We start from the raw sequence: 17,108 nt of genomic DNA on the forward strand, positions 1-17,108 counted from the left end.
CTTCCTCCCTGATCCCACAGAGCCCAGCCCTCCTCTTCCTCCCTCCCTGATCCCACAGCCCGGCCCTCCTCTTCCTCCCGGATGCCAAAGCCCGGCCTAGTCCCACAGAGCCCAGCCCTCCTCTTCCTTTCTCCCTGATCCCACAGCTCGGCCTTCCTCTTCCTCTCTCCCTGATCCCATAGCCCAGCCCTCCTCTTCCTCCCTCCCTGATCCTACAGAGCCCAGTCCTCCTCTTCCTCCCTCCTTGATTCCACAGAGCCCATCCTGATTCCACAGAGCCCAGCCTGATCCCAGAGAGCCCAGCCTTCCTTTTCCTCCCTCCCTGATCCCTCAACGCCCAGCCCTCCTCTTCCTCCCTGATCCTACAGTCCAGCCCTCTTCTTCTTCCCTTCCTCCCTCCCTCCTTCCCAAGCACTGGAGCTGCTCCCCTGTCACACAGACCTTCCTCCCCACCTCAGATTTGGGGTCCAGCGGTGTTCAGGGGACCCTGTGTCCTCCAGAGTGGGATTAACAGAGGGCAGATCCCCACTGGGTGGGAAGTTCCCCATGGGATTTCAAATTCTTCACAGCCCCATCTGGAAATTGTGGGTCCCCCCTCCCCCCATTATGGGGTTTTTCAGCCCCTGCACTCCTCGGGGTGATTTTCCCTGTAAATCACAGCTCATTAGGAGTCCTTGCACTGCAGAGTGCAAGAGGGAGGTGTCTGATTTTATTTTAATGAAAAATAGTGGCTTTGGGAACTGGGGATTTAGGAAACTCCTTCCTGCCCCTTCCAGCCCTTCCTGGGGAATGGGGAATGGGGGGCAGTGGGTGCTGTCAGGGGTGTCCCTGCTCGGCCCTGTAGGAATGTGGGAGCTGGGCCAGCTCGGGCACCCCTGGGCTGCTCCAGAGGGCTCCAGGTGCTCCAAAGAGCTCCAGGGGCTCCCGGGGGTTTGGGGTCTCTCAGGGGCTTCTGTTGCTGTGAGGATCCTGGAGGGGCCTGCGCTGCTCCTCGGATCACACATGAGCTGGAGGGATGCTCCCTAAAATCTGAGGTGTTCCTAAAAATCCAGGGTGCTCCCAAAAATCCAGGGTGTTCCCAGGACCCCAGGATGCTCCCAAAAATCTGGGATGATCACAGGAGTGTGGGGTGTTCCCAAAAATCTGGGGTGATCACAGGAGTCTGAGGGTGGTGCCAGAAATCCAGTGTTCCCAAGAGTCCGGGGTGCTCCCAGGAGCTTGGGATAGTCTCAGGATCTTGGGGTGCTCCCAAAAATCTGGGATGATCCCAGGAGCCCAGGGTGCTTCCAGGAGCCTGAGGTGCTCCCAAAAATCCGGGGTGCTCCCAGGAGCTTGGAGTCCTCCCAAAAATCCGGGGTGCTCCCAGAAGTCAGGTGCTCCCAAAATTCCAGGGTGCTCCCAAAAATCCGGGGTGTTCCCAGGAGCTCAGGGTGCTCAGAGGGCCCTGGGATCCTCCAAAACCCTTGGGTGCTCCAAAAGCTTCAGGAACTGCTGATGCCTTTCCCTCTCTGGGATGGTTGTAGACCCCTGGATGCTCCAAAACCCCAGGATGCCCCAAAAACCCCGGGATGCTCCAAAAAACCCCGGGATGCTCCAAAAATCTCTGGGATGCTCCAAAACCGTCAGGATCGTCCAAAACCCGGGGATGCTCCAAACACCTGGGGATGTTCTAAAACCTCCAGGATGCTCCAAACCCTCCTGGATACTCCAAAACCCCAGGATGCTCCAACACTCCTGGGATGCTCCAAAATCCCCAGGATGCTCCAAAACCCTGGGATGCTCCAAAAACCCCGGGATGCTCCAAAACCCCTGGGGTGCTCCAAAACCCCCGGGATGCTCCAAAACTCCGAGATGCTCCAACACCCCCGGGATGCTCCAACACACCCGGGATGCTCCAAAACCGCCGGGATGCTGGAGCTGCCCGCTGCCGCTGGGATGCGGGGTGCGGAGAATCTCCCGGGAAAAGCAGCCGGGGGAAGGGGGAGAACAGGGCGGGGCGGAGCCGGGTCCCCCCCCCGAGGCCCCCGCCCGCCCTTCCGCACGTTCCTTCCTCCCCCCCGTCATCATCCTCCTCCTCCTCCCCCCGCTCTCGCGACAGCTCCGCACAGAAAATGGCCCCGCGGCCGCCCCGCCGCTGATGCGCGACCCGGGCGGCGCCGGCCCCGCCGCAGCCCCGGTACGGCCGGGAGGGACCGGGGGAGGACCGGGATCGGGGAATGGACCGGCAGCGGGGATGGACCAGCACAGGGGGTGCGGGGACAGCGGGAGCTTTACCGGCACCGGGGGGGTGTACCGGCACCGGGGGTGTACCGCTCTCGGGGTTGTACCGGTATCGGGGATGTACCGGCACCGCGACCGTATTGGCACCGGGGGTGTACCGGTATCGGGGGTGTACCGGCACCGGGGATGTACCGGTATCGAGGCTGTACCCGTATCGAGGCTGTACCGGTACCGAGGATGTACCGGTGTCGGGGATATGCAGGCATCGGGGATGTATCGGCACCGGGGAGGTACCGGTATCGGGGCTGTACCGGTATCGAGGATATACCGGCACCGGGACCGTACCGGTATCGGGGATACCCCGGCACCGGGAAGGGAGCACTGGCACCGGGGGATGTACCGGGCCAGGGTTGTGCTGGCACCAGGGCTGTAGCGGTACCGGGGCTGTACCGGTACCAAAGGATGGACCGGCACCGGGGCTGGAGCTGCACTGGGGACGGCAGCGGTACCGGAGCGGGGCCCGGGGTACCGGAGCTTTGCAGGAGCCCCGGGGCTGCTGCCCGCGGCGGCTCCGGGTCACGGTGCCGCTGCCCGTGGGATGGTGGCCGTGGGGGTCACTTTCCCCTGGATTGTAGCCATGGGTGTGTGGTCCCTGGGGGGTTACCAGCCCCAAAACCAGCAGCCATGGGGGTTACCCTGGGGTTACCACTTTTGGAGCTGACAGGGAGCCGCTGGCCCTGGGTTCTGACAGGTGCGTGGCCTGTGGGAACAGCAGGACTCTCTCACATCCTGGGATGCACCTGCCGGGACCTGCCCGTGCTCCGTCCATCCTCCCACAGCTCCTGGAGCCACTCTGTGGCTGTCAGAGCCCGGGCTCCTGGCCTTGGTGCCTGCCTGGTGCTGGGCTCAGCTTTGTCCAGGCTCAGGGAGGGAGCTCCAACATCCCCAGGTGGCTCCTGAAGGCAAAGTGGGATTTTTCCCATGGGCAGGTAAAGATGGGCACCGAGAAATGTGGGGAGATGTCAGCAGGGCTTGGAGCGATCTGGGGGACAGTGGGGACCCTCCTTTGGAGGGAAGAGAGGCCTGGGCTGAGCTGCCCCATGGATGTGACACCAAGGCCAGCACAGGGCTCAGCATTCACCCCTCTGGATGCCCACCCGGGTTTGGGATGGCTCCTCAGGCTCTGCAGGCAGATCCTGAGTTGGAAAGCAGGGAACACCCCCAGAGAGGGGTGGCACCCTGACCCATGCCCAGATTGGGGCACCCACCTTGCGTTAGACACCTGGAGCATCCCCCCCATCACCCCAGCTCTGTGAGGGCTCCCCGCGGTATCTGAGGAGAACCCTCGGGGTGTGTTTTAGCCGGGGCTGGTGGCACTGGCAGGAGCGGAGCCGCTGCTCCCTGCTCTCCGAACGCTGCCTCCCCCGGCGCTCGCCGGCTGCGCGATCACATGAGCCCCTTGTTCCGAGCCTTTGTCTCATCCCCTGCGCCGAGAGCCGCGTTTGGGGGCAGCCTCCTCATCCTCGGGCCTCAGAGATGCGCAAATCCGATTATTTGTCCCATTTATCCTCGCGGGGTGGGATGAGCAAAGCCTCGGGGTATGGATAAAGCCCCCGGGTGGTTTGAGGGGGATGAGCTGTGTTAATTATTCACTGAATCAGCAGCACAGCCTGCTCGGGGTGATGGGCAGCTGCAAACATCCTGCCCACCCTCACGGCTGGCTGCCCCTGGAAGGGTTTTGGGGTCCCTGTTCACCCCACGGGGGTTGGGATGAGGGAGCTTTGTGCCAGCAGCTCTTTGGGGTGGCAGGAAATAATAATAATAATAATAATAATAATAATAATAATAATAATAATAATAATAATAATAATGGGGATAATGACAGTGACAGTGGTGGCTCCAGGATTGGGGTTCCAGGGCAGGTTTGCACTGGTGGTCACGTCTTGGGGGGAGCCATATTTCTGGGGGTGTTCATATCTCTGGGAGAATTGTGTCATCAGGGGGTGACATCTCTTGGGGCAATCACACCTCTGGGGCAGTCACATTTTTGGGTCAGTCATGTTTTTGGGACAGTCACATCTCTGGGGCAGTCACATCTTTGGGGTAGTCACGTTTCTGGTCAGTCAGTCACATTTCTGGGGGCAGTGACATCCCTGGGGCAGTGACATCTCTGGGACTGTCGTGGGTTTGGGTCAGTCACATCTCTGGGTCAGTCACATTTTTGGTCAGTCATGTTTTTGGGTCAGTCACATTTTTGGTCAGTCACATCTCTGGGTCAGTCACATTTTTGGTCAGTCACATTTTTGGTCAGTCACATCTTTGGGTCAGTCACATTTTTGGTCAGTCACATTTTTGGTCAGTCACATCTTTGGGCAAGTCACATTTTGGTCAGTCACATTTTTGGTCAGTCACATCTTTGGGTCAGTCACATTTTGGGTCAGTCACATTTTTGGTCAGTCACATCTCTGGGTCAGTCACATTTTTGGTCAGTCACATCTTTGGGTCAGTCACATTTTTGGTCAGTCACATTTTTGGTCAGTCACATCTTTGGGTCAGTCACATTTTTGGGTCATTCACATCTCTGGTGACCACAGGAGGTCACTGGGGATGGGGACAGTGGCAGCTCAGCAGCTCCTGGGCCAGGGTATCACACTCAGGGCTGCAGAACAGACAGTCCTGGAGGAGGGAGGTGTTGGCCAGCATCCCATGGGAGGTGACAAATGACAGCAGGATGATCCAGGTGCCACCTGCTCTCCAAAAACCTGGCTGGGCACAGGGTGATGCCACAGTGCTGCCATCATGTCCTCTGCCATGTCACCTGTGGGGAACCTTGGGGCCACAGGCCAAGTGTCCATCCTGCCTGCCCTCACACAATCTGCTCAAGAGGTTTCCCAGCTTCTCCAGTGAAAAAAAAAAAATCAGCTTATAAGGCATCACTGGGATGCTGCAACAGGGAATGCCACTCTCCATGTGGCATCTGTGATCCCAGAGGGACAGGACAGAGGTTCCAACACCCCGAGGCACTGCTGGCTTTGACCCTGGGGCTCCAGGAGCTCCTGTCCCTGCTGCAGTGCTGGTGGGGAAGAATTTCCTGATTTCTTGGGGAAACTTCCCTGTGCTGCCCCTGAGCTCTCAGTGCCATGGCCCTGCTCCCTTTGGGCTCACCTGGAGCCTGTTGGTCCCAGGGCTCTGCCAGGGGTGCTGAGCCCAGGCTGGGCCACCCAGCTTTGATCCAGAGGGGCATTTCCAGCAGGGCAGCAGGAATTTTGCTTCACTGCAAAGGGCAGTGAATTTTGCTTCCAGCAGGGCAGCAGGAATTTTGCTTCACTGCACTCTCCAGCACCAATGGTTCCAGCTCTGACACTTCAGGCTTGGGCACCAAACTGGCAGTGCCACAGGGACATTGCCAAGGCAGGCACAGCCCTGCCTCAACCTTTTCAGCATTGTCTCCCCCCAAAAAGAAGATTCCCAAGATCCTTTTTCCCACCAAACCTGATAAACAAAGCTCCATCAAATCTGCCAGGAGCTTTCCGTGTTTACCCCATGTCCTGCAGGAATGGAGGATGGAGATGGAGCATCCCCTCCATCCAAAGCTGAATTTCCCCTCCTGGGCCATGAGCAGCCCCAGCCCTGCCCCAGATTCCCTTTTCCATGGCCAACCCCCCTCCATGGCTGGCTGATTCCATCCCGAGGCTGCTGAGCTGAGAAAACAACAACAAAAAAAGGCCCCACAACCCCCAGACAAAGCCAGGAGGCCAGGGGCAGCCACAGGAATAATCCCACATGGATTTTTCCCCCCTCCCTGATTTATTTCCTGCTGGGCTGTGATCCCAGTGTGCTGGGTGCTGCAGGAACAGCTGCTGAGCCAGGCTGAGCCCCTCTGGGCCAGACCCCCAGAGTCAAAGCTGGGAGATGCCTCTGGAGCAGATGTTAATGGGAAGGATGGGGTGCCCCAGCCTGCAGAGCTGATCCCCAGGGAGATCTCCCAAGGAGTTACTGAGCTCCTGGGGAAGCATCTGCCAGTGCTCATTTCACAGCCCCAGCACTGATATTATTGCTATTATTGTCATTATTATCAATATCAGCATTATTATAAATATTTTTACCCTTTTATCCTTTTTATTTTATCCTTTTGTCTGTATTTTCATCATTGCTTATTATTTATTAGCGTTATTATTGCCATTATTATCACCATTTTCTCTCTCACTCCAACATAAGACACTACAGAGAAATCTCCCAGACTGAGGGGGTTTTCCACATGATTTTCACTGGGAATTCCAGTTTGGCTCATCCATGTGGGACCTTCATGCCAAGCCAGTGTAATTTTGGGCAAGAACCACCCCCACGTGCCCATCATCAGCTCCCAGTCACTCAGTGGGACCTGCTGCCACTTCTGGCTTATTATAAATATTTTTACCCTTTTATCCTTTTTATTTTATCCTTTTGTCCTTATTTTCATTATTTATTAAAATTATTATTGCCATTATTACACCATATTCTCTCTCACTCCAACATTAAGACATAACAGAGAAATCTCCCAGACTGAAGGGAGATTTTCATTCAAATCATCATTTCCAGATGATTTTCACTGGGAATTCCAGTTTGGCTCATCCATGTGGGACCCTCATGCCAAGCCAGTGTAATTTTGGGCAAGAACCATCCCCGCGTGCCCATCACCAACTCCCAGTCACTCACTGGGACCTGCTGCTCCTCCTGGCTTGGAAAATCCTTTGGGATTTTGAGGGGAGCACCCAGTGAGCCCCCAAGCCCTGGGAGCAGGAGCAGCTCCAGCAATCCCTGTGCCTTGGAGGGATCCCCTTGGAGCAATTCCCCAGTTCCTCCAATTCCTGGGGAGGAATTTCCCCCAGTTTGGGCGGAATTTTGGCTATAATTGCTGTGGGCTGGACACGAGCAGGATCCTGCTGATGCCTGGGGGGGATGTCTGGGGGCTTTGGGGACCACGCTGGGGTGGGAGAGGCAGGAAGGGACAGTGACAGCTCTGGGATCAGCTCCGGGTGGGAGGGTCGGTCCCACGACCACAGAGCACTGAGGAGGAGGAGGGAAAAGAGGAGGAGGAGGAGGAGGAGGAGGAGGAGAAGGAGAAGGAGAAGGAGAAGGAGAAGGAGAAGGAGAAGGAGAAGGAGAGGAGGAGGAGGAGGAGGGAGTCACTGGCCCCGGGCTGGGCTCTGACCTCCCTCCTGCTGCCGGTGCAGCCCCGCCGGGAGGAGCCGCCCTGTCCCTGTCCCTGTGCCCAGCTCCGGCCAGGCCATGAAGACGGAGAAGGACGAGCCCGTGGCCACCTTCTCCCTGCGGGGGAAATTCGGCACGGAGGGGGCAGGTGAGTGCCCTCAGGGCGGGCAGGAGCAGGGAAACCTTTGCTCCTGTGGCTGGGAGGTCCCTTTGGGTGAACCCCACCATGGGGATGTGCCCAGGTGTGCCAGGGCGTGCCTGGGTGCGCAGGTGGCATCACCCAGTGTGTTCCAGCCACCGTCAGGCTTCACCTGCACCAGCACAGCTCCTTCCTGTCCTCACATTCTGAGGTGCTCCATCTCTCCAGCCAGACCCCCGGCCCCATTTGCCTGTCCTGAGGAATGGGGAGGGCACAGGGGTGGTTTGGCAGAGCTGAGGGATGGAGAGGGCAGAGAGGGATGGGGAGGGCAGAGCTCTGGTTTGCAGAGCTGAGGATGGAGAGGGCAGAGAGGGATGGGGAGGGCAGAGGGATGGGGATGGCAAAGGGATGGGGATGGCAGAGGGATAGGGAGGGCAGAGAGGGATGGCTTGGCAGAGCTGAGAGATGGGGAGGGCAGAGCTCTGGTTTGGCAGAGCCAAAGTATGAGGAGGGCAGAGCTCTGGTTTGGCAGGGCTGAGGGATGGAGAGGGCAGAGCTCTGGTTTGGCAGGGCAGAGGGATGGGGAGGGCAGAGCTCTGGTTTGCCAGGGCAGAGGGATGGGGAGGGCAGAGCTCTGGTTTGGCAGGGCAGAGGGATGGGGAGGGCAGAGCTCTGGTTTGCCAGGTCCCAGCCTCACTGCCTCTCCCCGCAGGCTGCAGTGACCCAGCCCTGCCCGGTGCCCCGATGGCAGGGGCGGGCAGCGGAGGGACCCCGGCCCCGGAGCTGCGGCCGCTGAAGCGCAGACCTGTCCCAGGTGAGGCCAGCCCCGCCCCGGGGAGGGGACAGCGACAGCCGGGGCAGGGGCGAGGCTGACGGATCTGTGTCCTTGCAGGGAAACACTACCAGTGCTCCAGCTACGGCTGCAAACTGGCCTTCCCCAGCATGCAGGAGCTGATGGACCACCTGAAGGTCCACTACAGACCCACGCAGTCCCTCGAGGGTAAGGCCAGGACACACCACAGGTGCTTTTTTGGGCTGGGAGGGGGCAGAGCAGGGCTCAGAGCGAGGCAGGGCTGGTGGTGGGAGATGGGAGTGGGGAGGTGCTGCAGCCTGTCTGACCAGGCTGCCGCCCCTGGGCTGGTGCTGAATCTCTCTCCAAATTCCTCTGCCCAGGCAAAACCTTCCAGTGCCCCACCCTGGGCTGCAGCGAGACCTTCCCCAGCATGCAGGACCTGATGGCTCACATGAAGGTGCACTACAAACCCAACCGCTACTTCAAGTGAGTCCTGCTGCTCCCTGTCCCCTCCTGTCCCCTCTGGGGACACCTGGCCAGAGCTGATCCCCAGGGAGATCTCCTGAGGAGCTATTGAGCTCTTGGGGAAGCATCACCCAGTGCTCACTTCACAGCCCCAGCGCTGATATTATTGTTGTTATTATTGTCATTATTATCAATATCATCATTATCACCAAGGAGTTACTGAGCTCCTGGGGAAGCATCACCCAGTGCTCACTTCACAGCCCCAGCACTGATACTATTCTTGTTATTATAGTCATTATTATCAATTTCATCATTATCACCATTATTATAAATATTTTTACTCTTTTATCCTTTCGTCCTCATTTTCATCATTGCTTATTATTTATTAGCATTATTATCACCATTTTTTCTCTCACTCCAACATAAGGCACTACAGAGAAATCTCCCAGACTGGGGGGGTTTTCCACATGATTTTCACTGGGAATTCCAGTTTGGCTCATCCATGTGGGACCCTCATGCAAACCAGTGTAATTTTGGGCAAGAACCATCCCCATATGCCCATCACCAACTCCCAGTCACTCACTGGGACCTGCTGCTCCTCCTGGCTTGGAAAACCTTTTGGGATTTTAAGGGGAGCTCCCAATGAGCCCCCCAGCCCTGGGAGCAGGAGCAGCTCCAGCAATCTCTGATTTGGCTGTGCCTTGGAGGATCCTTGGAGGAATTCCCCAGTTCCTCCAATTCCTGGGGAGGAATTGCCCCATGTTTGGGGGAAATTTTGGCTGCGGTTCCTGTGGGCTGGAGGATCCTGAGGGGAACGTTTGGGGGCTTTGGGGACCACGCTGGGGTGGGAGAGGCAGGAAGGGACAGTGACAGCTCTGGGATCAGCCTTGGGCTTATCCATGTGGGACCCTCATGCTGAGCTGTGGTGGCATTCACAGGGGTCCCAGGATGAGGGAAGAGATGAGAATGTTGACTCCATGTTTCAGAAGGCTTGATTTATTATTTTATGATATCTATTATATTAAAACTATACTAAAAGAATAGAAGAAAGGATTTTATCAGAAAGCTAGCAAGGAACAGAAAGGGAATGATAACAAAGGCTTGTGACTGACTGAGACAGTCTGGACATTAATTATTAATTATTAGTAGTGTTTAATTATTAATTATTAATTATTATTAATCTAATTAATGATTGGCCATTAATTAGAAACAACCACACGAGACCAATCACAGATGCACCTGTTGCATTCCACAGCAGCAGATAGTCATTGTTTACATTTTGTTCTTGAAGCCTCTCAGCTTCTCAGGAGAAAAAAACACGTCTGTGACATAAGCCAATGTCATTTTGTGCAAGAACCATCCCCACATGCCTGTCATTGATTCCCAGTCACTCTCATGACTCTTTTTGACCATAGGTGTGAGAACTGCCTGCTGCGCTTCCGCACGCACCGCTCGCTCTTCAAGCACCTCCATGTCTGCTCAGTGTCAGATGTCTGTGACACAGAGCCAATGTCATTTTGTTCAAGAACCATCCCCACATGCTCATTATCTCCTCCTGGTCCCTCTCATGGCTCTTTCCTCACCCCAGGTGTGACAACTGCCTGCTGCGCTTCCCCACACACCGCTTGCTCTTCAAGCACCTGCGCATCTGCTCAGTGTCACATGTCTGTGACATCAAGCCAATATCATTTTGCTCATGAACCATCCCCACGTGCCCATCATCCCCTCCTGGTCCCTCTTTCAGTGTCACAGACATGTCATTTTGTTCAAGAACAATCCCCACAAGCCCGTCATTGATTCCCAGTCGCTCTCATGACTCTTTTTGACCCCAGGTGTGAGAACTGCCTGCTGCGCTTCCACACGCACCGCTCGCTCTTCAAGCACCTCCACATCTGCTCGGTGTCACAGACATGTGACACCAAACCAATGTCATTTTGTTCAAGAACCATCCCCACATGCCCATTATCCCCTCCTGGTCCCTCTCATGGCTCTTTCCTCACCCAAGGTGTGAGAACTGTGTGCTGTGCTTCTGCACGCACCGCTCGCTCTTCAAGCACCTGCACATCTGCTTGGTGTCACATGTCTGTGACACCTAGCCGATGTCATTTTGTAATCATTTTGTTCGAGAATCATCCCCACATGCCCATCATCAATTCCCAGTCGCTCTCATGACTCTTTTTGACCCCAGGTGTGAGAACTGCCTGCTGCGCTTCCGCACGCACCGCTCGCTCTTCAAGCACCTGCACGTCTGCTCGGACAGCGCCAGCGGCCCCGCGCCGCCGCCCCGGCCCATCCTGCCCTCCTCTACCTCCAGCCCGGACAAGGAGCCCCCGGCCAAGCCCCCCGAGGCGCTGCCCAAGCCCCCGGAGAAGGAAGCGCCGGCGGCGGGCGCGGACTCAGCCCCGGCGGCGCTGCCCGGCTCGCTGGAGCCGCTGCTCCCGGGGGCCCCGCACCCCTTCCCGCTGCTGGAGCCCGCCCTGTTCGGGCCCTCGTCCTTGAGTCGCTTCTCGGCGCCAGCCCCGTCCTCGGTGCCGGGGCCGTTCCTGCCCTACGTGCCCCCCTCGCCCTACGGGCTGGCGCAGCCCCCGGCTCAGCACCGCCTGCGGCCCTTCCTGCCGGGCCACGGCCCCCCCAGCGTCTCCAACGCCGTCTGGAAGAAAAGCCAAGGTGAGAGCGCGGAGCCGTGCGGGACAAAGCTTCTTCTGCTCCCGCCTTGACCAGCAGCAGCAGCAGCTCCCCGAGCAGGACCCGAGGATCTGATCCCCTCCGGCCCGGCCATACCCATACCCCCAAAAAAATCCCCATCCCGTCCGTGCCACCCCCTGTGTGATGTTCCATTGGGCAGAAGCACCGAAAAACGCCTCTAAATTCTCCTCCAAATTGTCCCAACCAGCCCTGCTGCTCCCCGGCGTGCTGGGGGGGCCGGGCCAGGGCTGCCCTCCCACGAGTCCCCCCCAAGGGAGGGGAAGACCTAATGCTTGTCTCGGGCCTCGATTCCCTCCGCAGGTGTGAGTGTCAGCCCACTCCTCCCATGCTTTGGCTCAGGAGTGACTCCAGGTTAGTTTGGCACCTGCTGGGTGGGGGCTGCTTTCTGTCACTGGGGGGTTTGGGGGGCGGCGGGGGGGGCGCAGGGGACGGGAGATGCCCCAGGGGCACTGCGGTGCTGCCCGGAGGGCACAGGGGGAGGGCGGGCTCCCTCCTTTTTGGAGAGGGGATGCGGCCCAGGTGGGCTCCGAGGCAGGGGGGTTATGGCTGCACCCCCCCAACCCCCCCAAAACCCCCCAGCCTGGCCCCGAGGGCAGAAGCAGCAGGAGGAGGAGCAGCAGCAGCAGCTTCAGTGCCCCCAGCACCCCCAGTGCCCCCAGTGCCCCCAGTGCCCTGCCCAGCCTGGCCCCCCGCTCCCACACTCGGGGTTCTTCCCTTGGGAAGGGCTCCAGCCCCCGCAGCCCCGCGGCTCCGGGCGATGCCTGTGCTTCCCTGCCCGCCCGTCCTTGCAGGGCACTCCTCCGCCGGCCGCATCGTCTGGGAGCACACGCGGGGCCGCTACAGCTGCACGCAGTGCCCCTTCTCCACCGCCTCCCGCGACGAGATGACCCTGCACACCGAGGACCACCGCAAGAACCCCCCGCCCGGGCGCCTGGAGGCGGACATGGGTACGGGATGCCCCCGGGGGTGGCAGGGGTCCACAGGGATCCGCAGGGATAAGGCACGGGATGCTCTCTCTCTGGCCTGGCACAGCCTGGCCGAGTTCCATTCCCTGCTTCCCAAACCTGCAGCAGTGCCCTGGAGCGGTCTGTGTGCCCACCCTGTGCCCCCGGCCTCTGTGATACCCCTGGGGGTGTCTGTGCCCTTCCACTGCCCCCAGCCCCTCAATGCCCCTGGGGCTGTGTGTGCCCTCCCAGTGTCCCCCAACCCCTGTGATGCCCCTGGGGGTGCCTGTGTGCCCTCCCAGTGCCCTACCTGTGCCCCCAGCCCCTCAGTGCCCCTGGGGGTGCCTGTGTGCCCTCCCAGTGCCCTCCCTGTACCCCCCAATCCCTGCAATGTCCTTGGGGGTGTCTGTGTGCCATTCCAGTGCCCTCCCTGTACCCCCCAACCCCTCCTGTGCCCTGTAGGGGTCCATGTGCTTGCCCACTCTGTACCCCCAACGCCTGCAATGCCCCTAGGGGTGTCTGTGTGCCCTCCCTGTACCCCCCAGCCCCTCTAATACCCCTGGGGGTCTCTTGTGTGCCCCCCAACCCCTGCAATGTCCTTGGGGGTGTCTGTGTGCGCTCTCTGTGCCCTCCCAGTGCCCCCAACCACTGCAGTGTCCTTGGGGGTCTCTCTGTGTCCTCCCAGTGCCTCCAGTCCCTGTGATGCCCCTAGGGGTGTCTGTGTGCCCTCCCTGTACCCCCCAACCCGTCCTGTGCCCTGGAGGGGTCCATGTGCTTTCCCTCTCAGTGCCCCCAGCCCCTCAATGCCCCTGGGGGTGTCTGTGTGCCCTCTCTGTGCCCCCCAGCCCCTCTAATACCCCTGGGGGTGTCTGTGTGCCCCCCAACCTCTGCAATGCCCCTGGGGGTGTCTGTGTGCTCCCTCAGTGCCCCCCAACCCCTGCAATGCCCCTGGGGGTGTCTGTGTGCCCTCCCAGTGGCCCCCAACCCCTGTGATGCCCCTGGGGGTCCTTGTGCCCCCTCCGCACGAGGTGCTGACATTCTGTTCCTTGTCCCTGCAGATTTCGGGGTGGGGCTGGCCCCGTTCCACGCCAAGCTGCCGCCGGAGATGGAGAACTCGCTGTACTCGCAGCTCTGATGGCTCCCGAGGGACTCCCGCACCTCCCCTGAGCGGGCACGGGCACGGCACAGCCCCGAGCTGGCACAGGGGCAGCACAGGGGTTGATGTTTCCCCTGGAATTTCCTCTCCCTTTCCTTTGTGTTTTCGGGAGCTCTCCAGCCGCCGGAGCCGCCGTTCCTCCCTCCATGGAAGGTTTTGTTGCTTCAGCCCCGAGGGCTCTGCGGGAGCCCGGTAGGTTCTCAGGAGTTATAGTGGACTGCTCTGGAACGAGATCTCGGAAAAATAAATGGGAATTGTACAGGAGTGGCAGCCGGGAGAGGCTCTGTCAGTCCCATGGGGCGGGGGGAGCGGGGCTGGCACTGAGAACCCCCAAAAACCAAAGGAGGGGGACATGGGGACACAGGGGTGTGACGCTGTGACACTGTGCTCTGCCAGGGACTGGCTTGGGGAAGGAGAAAGGGGAGGGTTTGGGAAAGGAAAATGTTTGGGAAGGGGAAGGTCTGAGGAGAGGGAAAGGGAAGAGTTTGGGAAAGGGGGAAAGGAAAGAGTTTGGGAAAGGGGGAAGGGAAAAATTTGGGAAGGGAAAAGGGGAGAGTTTGGGAAAGGGGAAAGAGTTTGGGAAGGGAGAAAGAGAAGAGTAGGAAAGGAGAAAGGGAAGAGTTTGGGAAAGGGAAAGGGAAGAATTTGGAAAAGGGAAGTGTTTGGGAAAGGGGAAAGGGGGAAGTGAAGAGTTTGGAAAGGGGGAAGGAGAAAGGGAAGAGCTCAGGAAGGGGAAAGGGAAGAGTTTGGGAAAGGGGAAAGAGTTTGGGGAAGGGGAAAGGGAAAAGAGTTTGGGAAGGGGGAAGAGTTTGAAAAAGGGGAAAGAGGAGAGTTTAGGAAAGGGGAAAGGGAAGTATTTGTGAAGGGGAAAGGGAAGAGTTTGGGAAAGGGGAGAGTTTAGGAAAGGGGAAGGTCTGAGGAAGGGGAAGGGCCGCTCCGTGCTGCCCCTGCCCCCTGCCAGCCCATCCCAGGGCACACAGAGCTGCAGCCTGTGCCAGCTGCACCCCAACACCCAGAGCAGGGTGGGACCCCAGCCCTGGGCAGCTCCCGTGCCTGTGCCAGCCGTGCCACAGGCAGAGGGCACAGAATGGCACAGCAGGGATGGCACAGCAGGGATGGCACAGCAGGAATGGCACAGCAGAGCCCCTGGGAGGGGCACGGCCCAGGTGCCAGCCTGGGGGGCTGCACCCCCCGTGGGAGCAGCCTGGGGCTCCCCAGCCCCGCTCTGCCCGGCCCAGCCCAGCGGGGTGAAAAGTTTGCAGCAAACTGGTTTGAGGGGAGGCGTGCTGCGACCTGCCGGGCCCGCGGCAGCCCCGGCTGGGATGGGAGCGAGGGAAGAGCCGGCAGCCCCTGCTCTGCTCTGCTGCCAGCGCTGGGAGGGGCCACGAACACCGGGAGAGGGCTCGGAAAGGCTCAGTGGCCACCTGGGCCGGGTGGGCATCCCGGGGTGGGCATCCCTTCCTCCAGCTGCTGCCATCCCTTCCTTCCTCCTCCTGCTGCCATCCATCCCCTCCTTCTGCTGCCATCCCTTCCTCCCTTCCTCCTCCTGCCATCCTTTCTTTTCTCCTGCTGCCATCCCCTGCTCCTGCTGCCATCCTTCCCTTCCCTCCTGCTGCCATTCCTTTCTTCTTCTTGCCATCCTTTCCCTCCTGCTGCCATCCCTTCATCCTGCCATTCTTTTCTTCCGCCTGCTGCCAGCCCTTCCTCCTCCTGCTGCCATCCCTTTATCCTGTTGCCATCCCTTCCTTCCACCTCTGGCCATCCTTTCCTTCCCCCTCCTGCCATCCCTTTCTCTCTCCTGCCATCCTTTCCTCTTGCTGTCATTCATCCCTTCCCTCCTCCTGTTGCCATCCTTTCCTCCTATCCCTTCCTTCCTCCTGCTGCCATCCCCCACAGTGTGAGCAGCACCTCGGGGCTCTCTCCTGCAGCCCCCCACTTTGCTGGCACCGTGCCCTCCCCAGCCCATCCCAGTCCCCTCAGGCCCTGATGGACACCCTGGAGTGTCCCTGAGCTGCTCAGACCTGGCACAGTGACAGCTCATCAGAGCCATGGGGTCACAGAGCACCCCAAAGGGACCCCCAGGTCCCAAAGAGGGGCTGGGGGCACAGCTCAGCCCCCTTGCCCAGCTGGCACCGGTGATTGCCCTGCTCCTCCAGGGCAGTGCCACCCCAAAGGCAGGAGGGAGACCCTTCCCAAGCTGTTCCTGCCCCTGGATCCAACTCTGACCCCACAAAGGCAGGACAGACCCCTCCCAAGCTATCCCTGACCCTGGGTCTGACTCTGCCCCCACCCCAAAGACAGGACAGACCCTTCCCAAGCTGTTCCTGCCCCTGGGTCTGACTCTGCCCCCACCAAGGACAGGACAGACCCTTCCCAGGCTGTCCTGACCTGGGTCTGGCTCTGAACCCCCAAGGGCAGGAGGGAGACCCTTCCCAAGCTGTCCCTGACCTGGGTCTGACTCTGCCCCCACCAAGGCCAGGACAGACCCTTCCCAAGCTGTTCCTGTCCCTGGATCTGACTCTGACCCCCCAAAGGGCAGCACTGGCCCAGGGGGTGCTGCAGACCCCACAGCAGAGCCCCCCTCTGTCCCTGCCAGCCCAACCCAGCCCTGCTCCCAGCACAAACCCAAACCTGCCCCAGAGCTCCCACTCCGAGCATTCCTGGCTGGTCCCAAGGCAGAGGCAGCCAAGACAAGCTCCATAGCAATGGATTTTTAAAAACTGAAGTCTTTTATTAAAGTTTTATCCAAATTTTGTAACAAAAGATACAAAAGGGCTGGAGATCCTTATTTCTGGGACTAGTCTGACCAATCAAAACCTGACAGTTACTAGGCTAATATAAAATCCATACAATCTGCTAAAAATGCAGGGAAAAAAAATTAGAACTGCTGCTCTGACTTTTTTTTTTCTTTCTTTTTTTTTAAATTCCTTAAAACATTTATAAGTTACTCAGTTTGCATTTTACAGGATTAGTTCTTGTCCGAATGGTCATAGCGACTGTACAATGCGAGAGACACCAGCGAAGCGAGGCAGGGAGGGGGATGTGATGCTGAACACACCCCCAGGAGGGGAGGGGAGGGCTGGAGCCTCACCCCGGGGGCACACGGAGCCCCCAGTGGGGATGCCACAAAGTGCCAGTGCTTGTCTGCACCCCCGGGCTGTCCCTCTGTCTGTCCCTCCCTCCCTTCTCCCCCAGGGATGCGCTGGTTGGACACCTCTGGGATGGCAGGGAAGGTGGCAATGGGGTTGGGAATGCTGCATGAACCTGCCTGGCTCCCCCAAATCCTCCCTCCAGCCACCAAGGGGTGCCACACGAAGCTGGAGCTCTGTTCCCTGCTGGGAACACAGGAGGAGGAGGAGGAGGAGGATGGCCAGGCCAGGCTGGCACCAGGGGCCCGTGCAGAGGTGGCACTGGCTGGCAGAAGGACCCTGAGAATTTCCAGGCTAACACGGTCTGCAGGAGCATCGATCACAGTGATGGTGGCGGCTGCACAGG

The 17,108-nt window shown here is 59.0% G+C and overlaps 1 protein-coding gene across 2 annotated transcripts; it reads left to right on the top strand.

Moving 5' to 3' along the window:
• Positions 1–2,075: 2,075 nt before the first annotated feature.
• On the top strand, positions 2,076–13,877 carry LOC135458816 (zinc finger protein 414-like). 2 transcript variants are annotated; one of them, XM_064734173.1, is made up of 9 exons: positions 2,076–2,176; positions 7,434–7,558; positions 8,262–8,363; positions 8,442–8,549; positions 8,723–8,828; positions 10,996–11,474; positions 11,814–11,864; positions 12,305–12,460; positions 13,516–13,877. In XM_064734173.1, exons 2-9 carry the CDS (start codon positions 7,489–7,491, stop codon positions 13,590–13,592), a joined length of 1,149 nt encoding a protein of 382 aa, XP_064590243.1. In that variant the 5' UTR covers positions 2,076–2,176; positions 7,434–7,488; the 3' UTR covers positions 13,593–13,877. The 2 variants fall into 2 exon arrangements, with proteins under 2 accessions (XP_064590243.1, XP_064590244.1); XM_064734174.1 differs by lacking the exon at positions 11,814–11,864.
• The last annotated feature ends 3,231 nt before the right edge of the window (positions 13,878–17,108 follow it).

This window comes from Zonotrichia leucophrys, chromosome 28 (assembly GCF_028769735.1).
Source record: "Zonotrichia leucophrys gambelii isolate GWCS_2022_RI chromosome 28, RI_Zleu_2.0, whole genome shotgun sequence".
NCBI lineage: Eukaryota > Metazoa > Chordata > Aves > Passeriformes > Passerellidae > Zonotrichia > Zonotrichia leucophrys.